This window comes from Artemia franciscana, chromosome 3 (assembly GCF_032884065.1).
Source record: "Artemia franciscana chromosome 3, ASM3288406v1, whole genome shotgun sequence".
Taxonomy (NCBI): domain Eukaryota; kingdom Metazoa; phylum Arthropoda; class Branchiopoda; order Anostraca; family Artemiidae; genus Artemia; species Artemia franciscana.
The window spans coordinates 50,838,825-50,859,766 of NC_088865.1; the positions used below are offsets into that span (position 1 = coordinate 50,838,825).

Below are 20,942 nucleotides of genomic sequence, written 5' to 3' on the forward strand. Positions count from 1 at the left end.
GGTAAACACGGATGTTGCGACACCGCAGGTGATGAAAATGGTGAAAATCTGAGCTCGAGACTAGTCTATTGGATAAACAGTTTTTGTTTATTTAGGGGCATTTTGATCGGTTCATCAGATACACTGTTTGGGATTTGGAAATTCAGGTGAACAGCAGATATACTGACAAGTGGAAATGCCAGTCAACGCAACCAAATAAGACAGAACAACTACAAATAGACCAATCGGGTCAGGGCCAGGATTAACGTAAAAAGACATATATGTAACGCAAAAGAGAGAAAAGGTAAAGATGCATTGTTTTGGGATATGACACCAAGTTGCTTGAATAGTAGCTCTTCAAATTCAGGTAGGCCTCCGTAAATTTTACACACAGCCCCTTTGTCGGCTTCCAGAAATAATACAATCGTACGGTAAAAATAATACTTAGATGGAGCGATATGAAAACGCGTAAATTCAATCATCCTAATATAAAGCAATATAAAGATCCACCCATACAGGCTTATGAATTATTACAAGGAACTTCTGCGAAGGCATAAACTACAGAATATAAGAGACAGATAAGAGGAAAACCAGGTACCACTGCCCTCTAACGTTGCCCAGTAAAAACAACAGTTACTCATTTTTCACTTTATTTATGAAAAAATGGATTGCCGTAAATACAGGGAGGTTCCCAAAGAAAGAAAAAAGAAGAAAGAAAAGGGAAGAACACACGCTAAAACAAAATGTTTGACATCTCACCAACTCCTCATTACCAGCTGCAAACCAAGCCAGAGTGAGGTGCCATTCGCAATAAACATTATGAGTAGACATTAATTATAAAAACATAACTATACGAATTTGTTAACCTCTTTTTAGGTTTGCTTTACTTTAGCCCAGAAATAACAGAAAAAGAAAATATTTTTGCCAAAACAGGACAATAGATGTAATGTTATACGTACTAACATAGCATTAACTATTACACAGTCAATTAACCATAGTTTAGAAATAAAAGAATCTCATTATTTTCAGGATATTTTTGATTTAAAGAAAACTAAAAAAAAAAAAAAAAAAAAAAAAACAATTAGCCTTGGGTTTCGGCATACTAATTTCAATTGTATATAATTAAGCAGCTTCAAAATTTTTTGGTTCTGCTTTTTGTTTAGGTTGCTCTGTCAGTGGTGCTGCTAATAGCTTTAAGCAGCTTCAAAATTTTTTGGTTCTGCTTTTTGGTTAGGTTGTTCTGTCAGTGGTGCTGCTAATAGCTTTAAGCAGCTTCAAAATTTTTTGGTTCTGCTTTTTGGTTAGGTTGTTCTGTCAGTGGTGCTGCTAATAGCTTTAAGCAGCTTCAAAATTTTTTGGTTCTGCTTTTTGGTTAGGTTGCTCTGTCAGTGGTGATGCTAATAGCTTTAAGCAGCTTCAAAATTTTTTGGTTCTGCTTTTTGGTTAGGTTGCTCTGTCAGTGGTGCTGCTAATAGCTTTAAGCAGCTTCAAAATTTTTTGGTTCTGCTTTTTGGTTAGGTTGTTCTGTCAGTGGTGCTGCTAATAGCTTTAAGCAGCTTCAAAATTTTTTGGTTCTGCTTTTTGGTTAGGTTGCTCTGTCAGTGGTGCTGCTAATAGCTTTAAGCAGCTTCAAAATTTTTTGGTTCTGCTTTTTGGTTAGGTTGCTCTGTCAGTGGTGCTGCTAATAGCTTTAAGCAGCTTCAAAATTTTTTGGTTCTGCTTTTTGGTTAGGTTGCTCTGTCAGTGGTGCTGCTAATAGCTTTAAGCAGCTTCAAAATTTTTTGGTTCTGCTTGGTTAGGTTGCTCTATCAGTGGTGCTGCTAATAGCTTTAAACAGCTTCAAAATTTTTTGGTTCTGCTTGGTTATGTTGCTCTGTCAGTGGTGCTAATAGCTTTTAGTTCCTATTAATCTCATGTTAAAGCGATAAAGTTATCTATCTTATCAATTCCCGTATTCTAAGGTAGTAACAGTCAGATACTACTAAGTGTCTGAACTACAATTGCTCCAGAAACGTTTTAACAGGTTAATATAAAACATACAAATCGTTCAGAAGTAAACCTAAAAAAATGTATAAAAAAAGCGAAAAAAGTTGCAACAGAAGATTTAATCTTGATTCTTAGTTTAGCGAACGAAATAAGTTTTGTGAAAAATATTCCTCATTTTCATATTAAATACAAAACAAAATGTTTTGTATTTGCTTATATGTTTGACAATGGAAAATGTAGTTAGGTACATCTTAAAGTGGAATTGAATAAATTGGCTGTGAAAAAAATAATTACTGTTCGATGGGATAAAACAAAACTTCTTGTCATTATTGAGCATTAATCAGCGAATGACGTTTATTAAATTATTAAATCATTAAACTATTTATTAAATGATTTTTAAATTATTGTTAAGTCATTTATTAAATTATTTTAAATAATTTACTAAATCGTATTATTTTAAATTATTTCCTTTATTTTAATCATTTTCTTTTTTAATTTTTTTTCTTTATTAAATTATTTTCAGCGAGTGGCCTTATTACTTAAAAAAAATTCAACAGTCAATCAATCGTTTTAATAACAAAATCTCAAAAGCTAAAAAAATGGATTTTTCAATGACCAAATTCCTGGGATCAGGCTGCTCAAAACTTACAGCCTGATATATCAATAATCAATCATTTCCCTAGGTTAGTTCCCAAGTTAGTTCCAAAGATTTGTGTCTGTTTAAACTTCTGGATTAGTCAAACTGGCCTCAGAAAGACTTTTAGAGATTACACGAATAACTATATACGAATACAAATAATCGATATAAATAAACTAATCGAACATAGTAAATCAAAAATAAGAATGCAAATAAATAAATAACGAATAAAAAATATATAAATAATATTCGGATTAGGAATACATTAAAGATAAAATATTTAAAGCTTAGCAGCTTTTCAACAATTTTTGATGGGAAGCGCTAAATACTGATTATTTAGTACATAGTACTTTATATAGCATATAGAATAGTTATAGTGCATATATAGTTATCTAGGCTTTTAAGGTAATATACTGAATTTTTTCCCGTTAAATCGGGTTTGACTTGTACATTCGCCTAGCAAATGCCGTCACCTTAACGCCAAAAGGTCTTATACAAAATTGTTAAACTTCTCAGATTTCTCAAAACCAGTTGATAAGCATCAAAATCAATAGGATCAAAATGTGACTGAACATCGATCAGTTCACCTGATCTTCCCTTTAATAAATAAAAAAAAATTAGTTTTTATAACTGAAAGTAAGGAGCGACATTAAAACTTAAAACGAACAGAAATTACTCCGTGTATGAAAGGGGCTGTTCCCTTCTCAACACCCCGCTCTTTACGCTAAAGTTTGACTCTTTCTCTCAATTCTACTTTATTAAATAGTGAAAAACCTTAACGCCAAAAGGTCTTATACAAAATTGTTAAACTTCTCAGATTTCTCAAAACCAGTTGATAAGCATCAAAATCAATAGGATCAAAATGTGACTGAACATCGATCAGTTCACCTGATCTTCCCTTTAATAAATAAAAAAAAAATAGTTTTTTTAACTGAAAGTAAGGAGCGACATTAAAACTTAAAACGAACAGAAATTACTCCGTGTATGAAAGGGGCTGTTCCCTTCTCAACGCCCCGCTCTTTACGCTAAAGTTTGACTCTTTCTCTCAATTCTACTTTATTAAATAGTGAAAAACTTTAGCGTAAAGAGCGGGGCGTTGAGAAGGGAACAGCCCCTTTCATACACGGAGTAATTTCTGTTCGTTTTAAGTTTTAATGTCGCTCCTTACTTTCAGTTAAAAAAAAACTAGTTTTTTTTTATTCAATTTCTGAACGGTTTTGAATTAATGCATGTTTGATTTTGACTCTCCGCGCATAAATTATTAAAACTAAATTTGCATATTTATTCTTTTTTTGGCTAAATGGCTTTCTCTTAGTTTTGATCAGACGATTTGGAGAAAAAAGGAGTGGGGGAGGAGACCTAGTTGTCCTCCAATTTTTTGGTTACTTGAAAAGGCAACTAGAACTTTTAATTTTTAACGAACGTTTTTATTAGTAAAAAATATACGTAACTTAAAAATTAACTTACGTAACGAACTTTTATATTCTTATATTTTATTATGTATATGAGGGGGTTTGTCCCCTCGTTAATACCTCACTCTTTACACTAAAGCTTAAATTTTGTCCTAACTCTTTAAGAATGACCCCTGAATCAGAAAGGCCGTACAATAAATAGTTGAAATTACTAAAAATACCTTAGCGTAAAGAGCGAGGTATTTAGGAGGAGATGAACCGCTCATATGCGTAAAAATCTCTGTTCGTTTTAAGTTTTAATGCTGCTCCTTACTTTCAGTTGAAAAAACTTTATCATGTTTATGATTTCATTGTTTTTTTTTATAATAATACTAGAGAATCCTGCACCCCCTTCATTGAATTTCTCTTCCCCCATGACATATTCCTCCAAGGAAAGATCCTCCCACATAGCCCCCTCCCCTCAACCCCCCCCCAACCAAAATAATCCCCCTGAAAAACGTCTGTACACTTCCCAATAACCATTATTGTATGTAAACACTGGTCAAAGTTTGTAACTTGTAGCCCCTCCCCCGGGGACTGTGGGGGAGTAAGTCATCCCAAAGACATAGTTATTATGGTTTTTGACAATGCTGAACAAAATTGTTATCTCAAAATTTTGATCCGTTGACTTTGGGAAGAAAATGAGCGTGGGAGGGGGCCTAAGTGCCCTCCAATTTTTTTGGTCACTTAAAAAGGACACTAGAACTTTGCATTTCCGTCAGAATGAGCCCTCTTGCGACATTCTAGGACCACTCGGTCGATACGATGACCCCTTGGAAAAAAAACAAAACAAATAAACACGCACCCGTGATTGGTCTTCTGGCAAAAAATACGAAGTTCCACATTTTTGTAGATAGGAGCTTGAAACTTTTACACTAAGGTTCTCTAATACGCTGAATGCGATGGTGTAATTTTCATTACGATTCTATGACTTTTAGAGGGTGTTTCCCCCTATTTTCGAAAATGAGGCAAATTTTCTCAGGCTCGTAACTTTTGATGACAAAGACTAAATTTGATGAAACTCATATATTTAAAATCAGCATAAAAATCCGATTCTTTTTATGTATCTTTTAGTATCGAAATTCCGTTTTTTAGAGTTTCGTTTAGTATTGAGCCGGGTCGCTCCTTACTACAGTTCGTTACCACGAACTGTTCGAAACAGCTGATCAAATGGTCTTTCACAATTACGTCAAATCTGTCACAATACTCAATAAGGCCTTTGAGCGTGAATGTGATAATAGTTTTTTTTGACAAGACACGACTGTAAAATTCGAAATTGATCGTAAGTTATTTCAAGGGAAAAGGGCTTACCTATAAAATCATTAAAATCTTTGGACCACTTTTTCGGATTATCAAGAGTGGACGGTTCTGACTTTTGAATCTTCAATAATACCCTCATTGGAGTGAAGTTGTGATAAGGGGGCTCAGTCTGAGCTAACTCAATCAATGTTATACCCAGTGACCAGATGTCTACCTATAGGACCAAAATTAAAAAGGTTAGCGAGAAGCATAAACAATGTCTATTTTCTGTTATAAGAGCTAAATAACAGTTTTGAATAGGCTAGGTCAATCCCTGATCCGTACACCAAGTAAATAAAGGTAATAGAAATAACAATAAAATAAAAACATAAATAGTGCCAATGAAAAATTTATGAGAAATAAAGTGCATCTTATAATAAAATAAAAAATAATAACATTAAGAAAAGAAAACAATAACCAACAAAAATAATGAAAAAAAAGTGTCCATATGGAATTCTTCATAAAGAAGAGTAATTTTATTACAGAGAGGAGTCCCTATTAAAAAGGTGCTTGATGGGGCAGGATTTTCGTATTTATAGAATGATTGTACGGGTCAAAGAGATAACATAACAGGCCCGTTGAGAATGGTTAGAGTAAGACTAGAAGAGCAAGGAATCGAGAAATGGTGGTATGAACCAAGTTCAAAGAGCAAACCCAAAAGAGTTCAAACAAGTTAAACCTAGATATAAAATAAAGTTTATTTTATGTTGAATATTCCGGTTAGCTTTGTAAGGTTACGGATTCAGTTGAGAGCAAGCTCGGTGTCAGAGCAAATAAACTTTCAAATGGGGATAAGCCCGCTTATTTAGACAATGAAAACAGGTACTAAAGTCTACATATTTCAATCACATATACAGCGATCGTCATAAGTAGATTATTACTAGATTTGTCGTCATCAGTAGTATTTCTACTGATGACAATCGCTGTATATGTCTATACTTTTGTATAGACTTTATCTATATCTAGACTTTTTTTTACCTGTTTTCACTATCTAAATAAATGGACTTATCCCCGTTTGAACGTTAAGGTACTCTGTTGAAAATGCTGTCTGCCAGTGGGGGGGGGGCAACTTTTGTGAATTTAGGGAAAGTACTGAAACAAAGAAAAATTGCCCACTCTGTGATGTTGATGAGAATAGATTTTTTCTCGAGGTGCCGCGAGCTATCCCGAATTAGGGTAAATTGGCTGGAGGGAAATTCTGTTGAGCTGCTTACCTTACCATTTTTGTTTATTAATGAAGCCTCTTTCTAGCATTAATCATACATTTTCTGTTACCCAATTCTCTTATCGTCCAATTTCCAATAAAGGCGTTTTCGAGTTAGGATCTTGGATTACTAATGAAAACTGGCCAGCTCTTAAGGGGAATAATGACATTAATGTTAAAGTGTCTTCCTTCCAAGATCTGATTATAACCAAATACTTAGAGCCCTTCCCTGAGAAAAAAGTAAAATCGTGTTCTAATGACAAACCTTACATTACTAGTCAGTTAAAAACGCTAATTAGGCTTAAAATTAATCTTTTACAGGATGGTAAAACATCTGAAGCTAACTCACTGCGTAAACATGTAAAAAAAAGAATACGTAAACCTGCGTCTGTGTATTACAAATGTAACGTCAAGGATTTGTTTTCTTCTAAGCCAAAACAATGGCACAAGTGTAAAAAAAGATTGTGGGAAAAAAACACACAATAATATAGATTTCCATTTACAAGAAGAGTCCCTTGTTACAGCCAATGACCTGAATAAATTTCTTTCCTCCATAGTTCAAAGCCCCCTCCCCTCTCTATTAATACTGCTTACGATCTACACTCTCCCAATTTCCCTATTATTTGCTTTCAGGTGTTGAGGCAAAAATTAAAAATATTAAAAAGTGCAGTACCTGTCCACTAGACATCCCAATTGTACTAATTAAAGCCTTTGCAGACATTCTTTTAGAACCATTGTCCGTACTTTTTAATGAAATTACCTCTACTTGTAAGTTCCCTGATTATTGAAAATTAGGTTTTATTGCTCCCATGATAAAGAAGGGTAGCAAATAAGATTTTGCTGGTGTCTGGGCCATTACTCTTACTCCGGTTTTTTCAAAGTTATATGAAAGCTTTTTAGTTGATTGGTTGAAAGGATTAAATTATCCAAATGTTGGTTAAAATTTAGATTAAAATTAATCCAAAATGTTGACCAAAAACAATTCAGAAATGTGTGCTCTACAACACACTATCTTGTTCACATTTGGACACTATATGTAATAAACTTGAAAAACCCAATACCTGGCTCAATCTTATCGCAGTTGACTTACAAAAACCTTTGGTTTAAATTACCATAATACATTAGTAAAAAAAGCAGCTAACTAACGACTTTCTAGTTGACCCCTAATTAATAAGACTAATTTCGTCCTTCTTTCTAATAGAACACAAGTCGTCAAATACCTGAATGTATATTCTGATCCCCTCCTTATAATGGTGTGCCCCAGGGAACCCTCTTAGGCCCAATCCTATTTCTTACCATGATAAACAGTCTTGGTGTCGATTTCCCGGATAGATGGAAATTCAATTGACGATTCAACTGTCTTAAAACATGTTTCAAAAATCTAAAAAGTAACCCAATGGATATCTTGGAATCAATATCAGATGAACCAGTTGCTAGTGATAGGAGAGTCAACCCTTCAAAGTCAACAGTTTTAACAATTAGTTTCCTTAAAACTCCCCCTTCTTTCTCCGTTTCAATCCCCCCTGAAATATCTGTTAATACTATGAAATTACTGGGTGTTACCATCTCAAGCGACTTAAAATCGGAGTGCCACGTTATTGATTTCTTAAAACGTACAAATACTGGATTTTCTCTCCTCGAACTCCCTAATAAATTTAAATGTCCCAAATCGCATTGTTTGAGGATTTTTCTCTCTTTTGTAGGTCCTATCCTCGAATACACTTGTCCTGTTTGGCATCCTGGCATTTCCAATGAATTATCGGACAGAATAGAGGCAGTTCAAAAAAGGTACCTAAGAATTATCTTCAATGAGGGTAAAGTACCTTACATTTCCCTTCTTCGGCGAGCAAATCTAGTCACCCTTAAGGAAAGGAGAGCAGAGATTTCCTTACGTTTTGCCCACAACGCAGCGCATAACCCTCGTACTACTTCTCTTTTCCCTAGTGAACATTTACCCCTTCCCGAACTCGCCTCCCACGTTCTGTTTCAAGAAAAATCCCCCTTCTTGTCCCAATAAGAGTTTCCATTGAAAGATATAGAAGAACGTTCATCTCTCAAATAGTTGAAATTTTAAATCAAAAGCCCCCCCCCTTCTCACTCCACTCTTATCTTATAATTTTAGTGTTTATTTTGCAATTGCGATTTTGTAATTCTTGCTAGCTTGACTTTTGTTTAAATTTGTTTTCCTTTTTTAATTTTACCAGTTTTTACCTTTTGACTTTTTATTGTTTCCACTGAAAGATATATCTTTCAGTTTCCACTGAAAGATATAGAAGAACGCTCATCTCTCAAATAGTTGAAATTTTAAATCAATAGCCCCCCCCCCCTTCTCACTCCACTCTTATCTTATACTTTTAGTGTTTATTTTGCAATTGTGATTTTGTAATTCTTCCTAGCTTGACTTTTGTTTAAATTTGTTTTCCTGTTTTAATTTTACCAGTTTTTACCGTTTGACTTTTTATTGTTTCCACTGAAAGATATAGAAGAACGCTCATCTCTCAAATAGTTGAAATTTTAAATCAATAGCCCCCCCCCCCCTTCTCACTCCACTCTTATCTTATAATTTTAGTGTTTATTTTGCAATTGCGATTTTATAATTCTTGCTAGCTTGACTTTTGTTTAAATTTGTTTTCCTGTTTTAATTTTACCAGTTTTTACCGTTTGACTTTTTATTGATTGCAATTTTAGGATTTTGTACTGACACTAAAGTGCGAATTCGGACCTTTAGGGCTTGTGATAGCCACTTTGTTGCAATAAATCTTATCTTAAGTGTCGCAAATAGAAGTACATAGAGTTTGGTTTCGATTTTAATACTTTTGTAGTTACATGTATGTAATCACGACTTTTGTATATTACCCTCGGGTAAAGCAATACAAATTATTATATTATTATATGCGTAATAATGCTGATGCTTGTGAATACTTGAAATGAAACTTTTCCCTAAAACGACTTTAATTTACTTAATGCAGATCAACTAGTTATTTTATTTTATTTCTGTTTGATTTAACTTTATTACTAATTTTAAGTTACGTTTGGTTATGTTGTTTAAGTTATGTTGCTAATTTTAATTTTTGGTTTTCCTTTATTCCTTAATTGCTAAGTTCTGTTCGTTTCAAGATGTACTTATTATATAACCTGTTCTACTCTTTTTTTTCAGGTTAAATATTATTCTCGACTTTTGTTTAAAAGCTGTTCGAGGAAAACCTATTTTATTAAATTTAATTCTTGTTTGATTTAATTGCCATACTTTCATCATGTGCTATTTGTAGGAACACTTGGATTTTTTTTTTTTTTTTTTTTTTTTTTTTTTTTTTTTTTTTTTTTTTTTTTTTTTTTTTTTTTTTTTTTTTAGCCTAAACACTAGAATGTTGCATTGCATCGTAAATTTTACGCAAATTTCAATTTGCGTGATCAGATTTTACAATCAATTTCTTCAGGATTAGGGTCAGGATTAGGGTTTCAACTCAAGCTTAAAAATTTAATTTTTACTCAAGTTTGACAATATCGTTGGTTATAAATTCGAATACAAATGTGAAAAACTTGGGACACTCGAATTTGTTTCATAATAAAACTATTTGCATCAGCAAAAAAATAATTTGTTGGAAAATAAATTACTAAGAAAGGGAACTAACAGGATATTTGATGTATGAAATGACTTTCCAAACATCTTTCTTTAAAAACTGTTCCAGGAAAACCTTTTTTTTTAAACTTACTTTTTGTCCGTTTTAATTGCCAAACACTCAGTATGTTCTATTTGTAGAAATACTTGTTTTTTTCAGCCTCAGTACTAAAATGTCAGACTGTAGTCTAAATTTTACGCGAAATTTCAAAATGCGCATTTGGATTTTAAAATCGATTTCTAACAGTCAGGCTTAGGGTTTAAACTCGAGCTTGAAAACTTAATTTTTACTCAAGTTTATCAATATGGTTGGTTACAAATTTGATTTTGAATTCGAAAAACTCGGACAATCGAATTTCTTTCAAAGCATGAGTAAAAAAAAAAAAAAAAAAAAAAAAAAAAAAAAAAAAAAAAAAAAAAAAAAAAAAAAAAAAAAAAAACAAGATTTCAAAGCTACATAGCACCGGTATGCAGCAGGACAATAGAAACATGAATGATAAATAGTGTTAACTGGAAAGTCCATAATAAAACTGAAGAAAGATGACAACTCACCTTATAGTCATATGGATTGTCCCGGAATGTTTCGCACATAACAAGTTCTGGGGCCATCCAATATGGCGTACCAATAAAGGTATCTCGTTTCTGAAGTGTGGACTTGTTCTTTGCAGACACACCAAAATCCGCTTAAAATAAATAACAAATAAGTATTGATCATTATTTCCCCAGCCCAATTTTCTTTGTTATAAAGGAAAATTTCCATCCTTATTACAATAGTGATTATTTTCCCACGTTTTTGTCATTGAAAGTTGACTGAAAATGACCCAGCAATATCATTTTAAGCACCAAGGACACTGAAAATGAAATCTGATCTTTTAAATTAGTTAAGTGGAAACTTATACAACCATATACGTCTTAAAAATCTTACGCCCTGTCACAGTTGTCCTCCTATAGAGGATCCTCCCACGATGGTGCTCTGCGTCACCATGCAATTTAACCCATTACTGGGAGAAGGTTTGTAACTGATGGGACGTGTAAACATGCTGGTGGGCCCTGTTGAGGGGCCTTCTTCCTAATGGTAAATAATAACATAAAATTTTCCTTTTTTAAATATATCACCTGCAACCTCCGAATTTCCACAGCTGCTTACGGAGGTCTTTTTCATTAAAAATTCAACCTCGTTTTTTTTCTAATATTTAAAGATTTATACACAGTAATTGTGTGACTTTCTACTTTACTGATTCAAAAACCAAATTTCATTTTCACTGGCCTTAGTACTTTATAAGTCAGATATCTTTTAAATTATATCTTTTAAAATCTGATCTTTTAAATTAGTTAAGTGGAAACTTATACAACCACATACGTCTTAAAAAATCCGGAACAATTATAAACTCAATTTTTAGTGATTTACCTCCATAAAATGTCGCTTTAATTGCTTAATTCTTAGATATTCCAACTAGCCTATATTCAAAACCCTCTTAGAACATAACGGTTGAACCAATATATTGATTCTTGTATTGCTTGATGATCAGCTGCAGATAAATTGGGCGTTACACTATTTGGTTGGGCTTTTTTATGAACAGAAAATTTTCTGCTTAATTTTTACATATTCCCACTAGCCTATTCAAAACCCTGACAGAACATAACCAAAACATGAATCAATATGTACCAACATATTGACTGCTGTATTGCAAAGTTTCTGCTTGTTTCTTTTCACGATTCGCTGTGGCAACAATAGAGATAATTTATGCAACGATAAAATCTTAATAGTTGCATAACAACCAAAGGAAAAATTGTACAAAATTTTTTGTACCCTCCCCCTCAAATATTTTTGTAGGACCAATAAAGAAATAGCATGGATGCAATCAAACTTATTTTTGCTGTTTTATAAAAAAAATCGTAAACCCCAACACCCAACAAAAATCCCCCCCCGCTCCACCTCTGAACAAAAATCCTAGATAAGGATATTAGCCTGGAGTTTGAAATTTGTTTTATTACCGTTATTTAGCAACCGATCTTAGCAAGCGAAGCAAGTGAAGGGAGATAACGTAAGGCTATATTTGCGACATCAAAATTGGTTGAAGAAAAAATCAAATTTGGAAATAACTATTAATCTGGGGTTTCCTTTATTTACGTCAGTTGTTTTAATAAACACACTAATGCATTCTGGACAAATATCTACGGACAGGATAGCAATAGAAAAAATCTATAAAAAAAAAATGCGGAGAGGTTGACAACCAGACAAACTCAATTGCTTATCTTCAGATAAAAATGGAAAGTATTTAAATAAACTCTTTTGAATAAAAATTTAAATAAATTTAATTTAAATAAAGAGGATTTATTGGAAGTTTCATCTGAATAAATTATTTTACTAAAACAAAAGTCATTTCCTGTTCAAACATTATAACTTGAGAACATAATTGTCTTACTGCTCAAAAACTAATTCCAAGGAAAAGTGCAATTACAGATTTTGACCCTTTTCATTTTTGACATCATGAGGAGTCTTAAATACTGAAAACAGTGAATCTACATCTCTACATGACAACCTAATATGGAACGTAAAAAAATGTGTTTTCTAAAAAAAAAAAATACAAAAAAGTGGAGGATAATTTCGTTCTCAAGTTCATCTCAAGCAAATAACTGAATAGGATAAGTTGGCAGAACGTAAAATTCATTTTTGATGTCTTTTTAGCTTAATTGCATGTTTTCAGCTAATTAAATAAGTATTAAGGATAAGAACAAGAGCTAAGAGCTCATATGGCACTTTTGACGAGGCGAGAAGAGCTAAGAGCCAAGAGATCATATGGTATGAGCTCTAACAAAATTCTATGAATCAATAGATTGATTTAAAAAGGAAAATAAGAGGCTTAATGCCGGTCAGGATTTAAAATAAGAGCTCTGAGTCACGATGTCCTTCTAAATATCAAAATTCATTAAGATCCGATCACCCACTCGTAAGTTATAAATACCTAATTTTTTCTAATTTTTCCTCTCCCTTTAGCCCCCCAGATGGTCGAATCTGGGAAAACGACTTTATCAAGTCAAATTGTGCAGCTCCCTGACACGCCTATCAATTTTCATCGTCCTAGCATGTCCAGAAGTACCAAACTCGCCAAATCACTGAACCCCTCCCCCCAACTCCCCCAAAGAGAGCGAATCCAGTACGATTCTGTCAATCAAGTATCAAGGACATTTGTTTATTCTATCCACCAAGCTTCATCCCGATTCCTCCACTCCAAGTGTTTTTCCAAGATTTCCCCATCCAGCTCCCCCCAATGTCAAACGATCTGGTCGGGATTTGAAATAAGAGCTCTGAGACATGAATTCTTTCTAAAAATCAAATTTCATTAAGATCCGATCATCTATTCGTAAGATAAAAATACCCCAATTTTCACGTTTTCCAAGAATTCTAGTTTCCCCCTCCAACTCCCCCCAACGTCACAGGATCTGGTCGGAATTTAAAATAAGAACTTTAAAGCACAAGATCCTTCTAAATATCAAATTTCATTAAGATCTGGTCACCCTTTCGTAAGTTACAAATACCTCAATTTTCAAAATTACCCCCCCCCCTCCAATTCCACAAAAGAGAGCAGATCCGGTCCAGTTATGTCAGTCACGTATCTTAGACGGGTTTTTATTATTCCCATCCAGTTTCATCCTGATCTCACCGCTTCAAGTATTTTCTAAGATTTCCGGTCCCCCCCCCCCCAATTACGCTTGATCTGGTTGAGATTTAAAATAAGAGATCTGAGTTACGAGGTCCTTCTAAATATGAAGTTTCATGAAGATCCGATCACTCTTTCGTAAGTTAAAAATACGTCATTTTTTCTGATTTTTCAGAATTAACCCCCCCCCTCCAATAGATCAGATCCGTTCCAATTATTTAAATCACATATGTAAGACTTCTGCTTATTTTTCCCACCAAGTTTCATCCCGATCCCTCCAATCTAAGCGTTTTCCATGATTTTAGGTTCCCCCACCCCAAACTTCCCCCAACGTCACCAGATCAGGTCAGGATTTAAAATAAGAGCTTTGAGACACGATATCCTTCTAAATATCAAATTTCATTGAGATCCGATAACCCGTTCGTAAGTTAAAAATACCTCATTTTTTCTAATTTTTCAGAATTAACCCCTCCCCCAACTACCCCAAAGAGAGCGGATCCGTTCCGGTTATGTCAATCATGTATCTAGGACTCGTGATTATTTTTTCCACCAAGTTTCATCCCGATCCCTCCACTCTAAGTGTTTTTCAAGTTTTAGGTTTCCCCCTCCCAACTCCCCCCCCCCAATGTCACCAGATCTGGTCGGGTTTAAAATAAGAGCTCTGAGCCACGATATCCTTCTAAATATCAAATTTCATTGAGATCCGATCACCTGTTCGTAAGTTAAAAATACCTCATTTTTTCTAATTTTTCAGAAATAACCCCCCCCCCCAGCTATCTCAAAGAGAGCGGATCCGTTCCGTTTATGTCAATCATGTATCTAGCACTTGTGTTTATTTTTCCCACCAAGTTTCATCCCGATCCCTCCACTCTAAGTGTTTTCCAAGTTTTAGGTTTCCCCCTCCCAACTCCCCCCCCCCCCCAATGTCACCAGATCCGGCCAGGATTTGAAATAAGAGCTCTAAGACACGATATCCTTCTAAACATCAAATTTCATTGAGATCCGATCACCCGTTTGTAAGTTAAAAATACCTCATTTTTTCTAATTTTTCATAATTACCCCCCCCCCCCCAACTACCCCAAAGAGAGCAGATCCGTTCCGATTATGCCAATCATGTATCTGGGACTTGTGCTTATTTTTCCCATCAAGTTTCATCCCGATCCCTCCACTCAAAGTGTTTTCCAAGATTTTAGGTTTCCCCCCCCCCTCCAACTCCCCCCCCCCCCCCCCAATGTCATCAGATCCAGTCGGGATTTAAAATAAGAGCTCTGAGACACAATATCATTCCAAACATCAAATTTAATTAAGATCCCATCACCCATTCATAAGTTAAAAATACTTCATTTTTTCTATTTTTTCCGAATTAACCGACCCTCCACTCCTCCCCCCCCCCCCAGATGGTCAAATTGGGAAAACAACTATTTCTAATTTAAGCTGGTCCTGTCCCTGATACGCCTGCCAAATTTAATCGTCCTAGCTTACCTGGAAGTGCCTAAAGTAGCAAAACCGGGACCGACAGACAGACAGTACGACAGACAGACCGACCGACAGACAGACAGACCGACAGACAGACCGACAGAATTGGCGATTGCTATATGTCACTTGGTTAATACCAAGTGCCACAAAAACGGTAACAAAGGAGAGCGTTATTCCAAGAAGGCTTGACTTAAATCATCAAGTTTGTTGATAATTGTTTTGTCCATTGATTGAATTGTTTATTACCAAGCAACAAAGGGTTGTACCGAATCTCCACGTAGACCATTGGAAGAGCAGAGAAATTATATTAGATGGTAATCCTATCTCCAGGATTTTGTTTTTAACAGGACGGAACAATTCCGCTTTCAGCTCTGGATATGTCCAAACAACAGAAGCGAGATTTCAATGGTTACAAACTTAGTGAAAAGATTAGTTTTTCTTTTTTGAAGGCAGTAACTGTAACTTTGTAAAATATTGAGCAAAAAAAGAGTTTCTTTGACTAAAAGGAGCAGCATCAAAACTTGAAACGTACAAGTCTAAAGTAAAGTCTAAAGGAAAGTGTAAAGTCTTCAATAGAATTTTCATTCAAATTCAATACGAGGGATGAGGAAGGGGCAGCCCCCCTTCATATACGGCATAGTTTCTAAGTTTTAATGCTGCTACTTACTTTCAGTCAACAAAACTTGCTTATCTATTTAGTTTCTGGCTGTTTTCAAATCACATCCAGGAAATCCCTCCCCTATGTAAAACTTTCCCTGGAAAGTTCAACCCCGAAGACTCTGCTCCCCATGGGAAATTCTACCCGTAAAAATCTCTCCTTCTCACCAAGAATCACCCCCCCAAGAAAATCCGTATATTTCGCAAAAACAAACAATGGGTAAATTAAAAAACTTACATCCCTTTCCCCCGGTGCTGTGGGAGGTTATGTCATCCCCAGAGGCATAGTTATTGGACCTTTCAGCTGTGCTAAACCAAATGGCTATCTCAAAATTTTGATCAAACGCCTTTATGGGACAAAGGGGCATTAAAGAGGGGCTAGTTGCCCTCCAATTTTCTCGGTCACTTAAAAAGGACATTAGAACTCTTGATTACTATTCAAATGAGCATTCTCCCGATCTTTTAGGACCATTGGTTTGATACGATCACACCAATAAAAAAAATGAATAAAATACACATCCGTAATCTTTCTTCTGGTAAAAATACTAATCACCGCATTTTCATAGATGGGAAGATGGAACCTCTACACTAGTGTTTTCTGACATATTGAATCCGATAGCGTGATTTTGAATAGGATCCCTTGACTTTTTGTGGACATTTTCCTCCTTTTTCGAAAATTCAGCAAATTTTATCAAAAACTATTATACAGGATGGGACAAAAGTCACTGACCAATTTCAATTTTCAAATAACTTTTTTTATTGTAACAGTTATATGCATAGAATTTTAGTATCTTTAAGTCAAGGCGATGGAAATTGATTTTCTATCACATACGTATAACGTACGTGGCACGTATACCGTATCACGTTATATAACGTACGTTGTACGGTACTGAATTTATCCATAATTAATTTTCAGGATCTGAAAAAAATAAAAATATTAAGAAAACAAAAAATATTAAGAAAAAAAATATATTGAAAAATAAAAAGGGTCAGTGACTTTTGGTCCTCCCTGTAGCCTACAATCAAACCTTCACACAGAATGGGGGAGTAGAATATCCCGATGATTGGGTTGAAGGGCCTTCCTCTTAGGCTAACTGGAGAAGGGTGCCATGTTGGTTTTTCAGGAATTTTTGGAAACTTACCTAATTTAACTCCTCCGTCTGTAGTCAGTAGAACATTTCCAGCTTTCAAATCTCGGTGAATAACCATAGACTTGTGCAAATATTCTAACCCCTTGCAAATATTTCCACAGACATATGCAATCTGAGGCTCTGTTAAACCTTTTCCAAGATCAACCATAATTGAATCTAATGCACCCCCATCACAATATTCAATTAACATCTGAAAAGAAAAATACAAAGGATAGGTATATAAAACAAGAGCTAAGAGCTCATATGGCACTTGTGACGAGGCAGGAAGAGCTAAGAGCCAAGAGCTCATATGGTATGAGCTCTAACACAATTCTAAGAATCAATAGATTGATTTAAAAGGAAAATCAGAGGCTTAATGCCGGTCAGGATTTAAAATAAGAGCTCTGAGTCACGATGCCCTTCTAAATATCAAAATTTATTCAGATCCGATCACCCACTCATAAGTTATAAATACCTCATTTTTTCTAATTTTTCCTCTCCCTTTAGCCCCCCAGATGGTCAAATCTGGGAAAACGACTTTATCAAGTCAATTTATGCAGCTCCCTGACACGCCTACCAATTTTCATCGTCCTAGCACGTCCAGAAGCACCAAACTCCCGCCAAATCACTGAAGCCCTTTCCCCAACTCCCCCAAAGAGAGCGAATCCAGTACAGTTACGTCAATCACGTATCAAGGACATTTGCTTATTCTATCTACCAAGCTTCATCCCGATTCCTCCACTCCAAGTGTTTTCCAAGATTTCCCCCTCCAACTCCCCCCAATGTCAAAAGATCTAGTCGGGATTTGAAATAAGAGCTCTGAGACATGAATTCCTTCTAAATACCAAATTTCATTAAGATCCAATCACCATTTCGTACGATAAAAATACCCCAATTTTCACATTTTCCAAGAATTCTGGTTTCCCCCTCCAACTCCCCCAATGTCATAGGATCTGGTCGGAATTTAAAATTACAGCTTTAAAGCACAAGATCCTTCTAAATATCAAATGTCATTAAGATCTGGTCACCCTTTCGTAAGTTACAAATACTTCAATTTTCAAAATTAACCCCCCCCCCAAATCCACCAAAGAGAGCAGATCCAGTCCGGTTATGTCAGTCACGTATCTTAGACAGGTTTTTAATCTTCCCATCCAGTTTCATCCTGATCTCTCCTCTTTAAGTATTTTCTAAGATTTCCGGTCCCCCCAACTGCCCTCTCCCCCAATGACGCTGGATCCGGTTGAGATTTAAAATAAGAGATCTGATTTACGAGGTCCTTCTAAATATGAAGTTTCATGAAGATCCGATCACTCCTTCGTAAGTTAAAAATACGTCATTTTTTCTAACTTTTCAGGATTAACCCCCCCCCCCCCCAATAGAGCGGATCCGTTCCAATTATGTAAATCACGTGTCTAAGACTTCTGCTTATTTTTCCCACCAAGTTTCATCCCGATCCCTCCAATCTAAGCGTTTTCCATGATTTTAGGTTCCCCCACCCCAAACTCCGCCCAATGTCAACAGATCCGGTCAGGATTTAAAATAAGAGCTTTGAGACACGATATCTTTCTAAATATCAAGTTTCACTGAGATCCGATCACCCGTTCGTAAGTTAAAAATACCTCATTTTTTCTAATAGCCCCCCCCCCCAAACTACCCCAAAGAGAGCGGATCCGTTCCAGTTATGTCAATCATGCATCTAGAACTTGTGCTTACTTTTCCCACCAAGTTTCATCCCGATCCCTCCACTCTAAATGTTTTCCAAGATTTTAGGTTCCCCCTCCCAACTCCTCCCCCCCCCAATGTCACCAGATCCGGTCGGGATTTAAAATAAGAGCTCTGAAACACGATATCCTTCTAAATATCAAATTTCATTGAGATCAGATCACCCGTTCGTAAGTTAAAAATACCTCATTTTTTTCTAATTTTTCAGAATAACCCCCCCCCCCCCCAACTACCCCGAAGAGAGCAGATCCGTTCCGATTATGTCAATCATGTATCTAGGACTTGTGCTTATTTTTCCCACCAAGTTTCATCCCGATCCCTCCACTCTAAGTGTTTTCCAAGATTTTAGGTTTCCCCCTCCCAACTCCCCCCCCCAATGTCACCAGATCCGGTCGGGATTTAAAATAACAGCTCTGAGACACGATATCCATCCAAACATAAAATTTTATTAAGATCTGATAAACCGTTCGTTCGTAAGTTAAAAATACGGTCCCTGATAATTTAAGACTGATGACTATTTCTAATTTAATTTGGTCCGGTCCCCTGATACGCCTGCCAAATTTCATCGTCCTAGCTTACCTGGAAGTGCCTAAAGTGGCAAAACCGGGACCGACAGACAGACCGACAGAATTTGCGATTGCTATATGTCACTTGGTTAATACCAAGTGCCATAAAAATATAAAAAATAAATAAAGGAAAAGATAGGGATACAAAAAGAATTAAGTTGTAAGGCACCGTATGATGGTTTAAAAGAAGATGGCATGTTCTGACTGAGGTTTTCAAACATACTCGCAATAAATCAGGCAAAAGTGGGGTAAATAATAAGCCTAAAAATTTTGGGGGATACATTTAAGAATGTTTCTTTTGATTTCCTAACATTAGTAGGTGTTTAGCTATTTTTGCGAGATTTTCAAAGAATTTTCTAGCCTTATTGTGATTGCCTGCAACACACACTTCTTTAGTTTCTTTTTTGTCTCCAAATTGCATCAAGACCGGAGACCGGTTTCTAAGTAATAGTAATCAATCAAAAACTTAATATTTGAAATTTAATATTAGCTTGAAATTTATTAGTTTAATAAACTTTATTATTTAATAAATTAATAAATTTAATATAATTAATTTAATGAATTTAGGTTAATTTTATATCAATTCAAGGTAAATTGAAGTAAGAATTTTCTAGTCTTATTGTTATTGCGCGCAACACACACTTCTTTAGTTTCTTTTCTGTCTCCAAATTACATCAGGAACCGCTACATGGAGACCTTTAATGCCAAGGCCTAAAGCAATTGACGGTTTCTAAACTTGCGGTTTCTAAGTATATTAATTAATTAAAAATTTACGATTTAATATTTGAAATTTATTATTAATTTGAAATTTATTAGCTTAATAAACTTTATACTTTAATAAATTAACAAGTTTAATATAATTAATTTAGTAAATTGAGGTTAATTTTATATTAATTCAAGGTTTATTGAAGTAAGAATTTTCAAGTCTTATTGTTATTGCGCGCAACACACACTTCTTTAGTTTCTTTTCTGTCTCCAAATTGCATCAGGAACCGCTGCATGGAGACCTTTAATGCCAAGGCCTAAAGCAATAGACGGTTTCTAAACTTGCGGTTTCTAAGTAATAGTAATTAATTAAAAATTTAATATTTAATATTTGAAATTTAATATTGGCTTGAAATTTATTAGTTAAATAAACTTTACAATTTAATAATTTAATAAATTTAATATAATTAATTTAATAAATTGAGGTTAATTTTATATTAATTCAAGGTTAATTGAAGTAAGAATTTTCTAGTATTATTGTTATTGCGCGCAATACACACTTCTTTAGTTTCTTTTCTTCTCCAACTTGCATCAGGAACCGCTGCATTGACACCTTTAATGCCAAGACCTAAAACAATTGACGGTTTCTAAACTTGCGGTTTCTAAGTAATAGTAATTAATGAAAAATTTACAATTTAATACTTGAAATTTATTAGTTTAATAAACTTTATAATTTAATAAATTAATAAATTTAATATAATTAATTTAATAAATTGAGGTCAATTTTATATTAATTCAAGGTCAATTGAAGTAAGAATTTTCTAGTCTTATCGTTATTGCGCGCAACAC

The 20,942-nt window shown here is 34.7% G+C and overlaps 1 protein-coding gene across 2 annotated transcripts in view; it reads right to left on the minus strand.

Moving 5' to 3' along the window:
• LOC136025379 (serine/threonine-protein kinase 10-like) overlaps positions 1–20,942 on the minus strand; it is a 114,827-nt gene that overhangs the window by 62,310 nt on the left and 31,575 nt on the right. For both annotated transcript variants that reach the window (XM_065701361.1, XM_065701359.1), the window contains exons 4-6: positions 17,113–17,311; positions 10,728–10,858; positions 5,365–5,527 (exon numbers count right to left, since the gene is read on the minus strand). In XM_065701361.1, the coding sequence (XP_065557433.1) occupies positions 5,365–5,527; positions 10,728–10,858; positions 17,113–17,311 (493 nt within the window). The remainder of the gene's footprint in view (positions 1–5,364; positions 5,528–10,727; positions 10,859–17,112; positions 17,312–20,942) is intronic.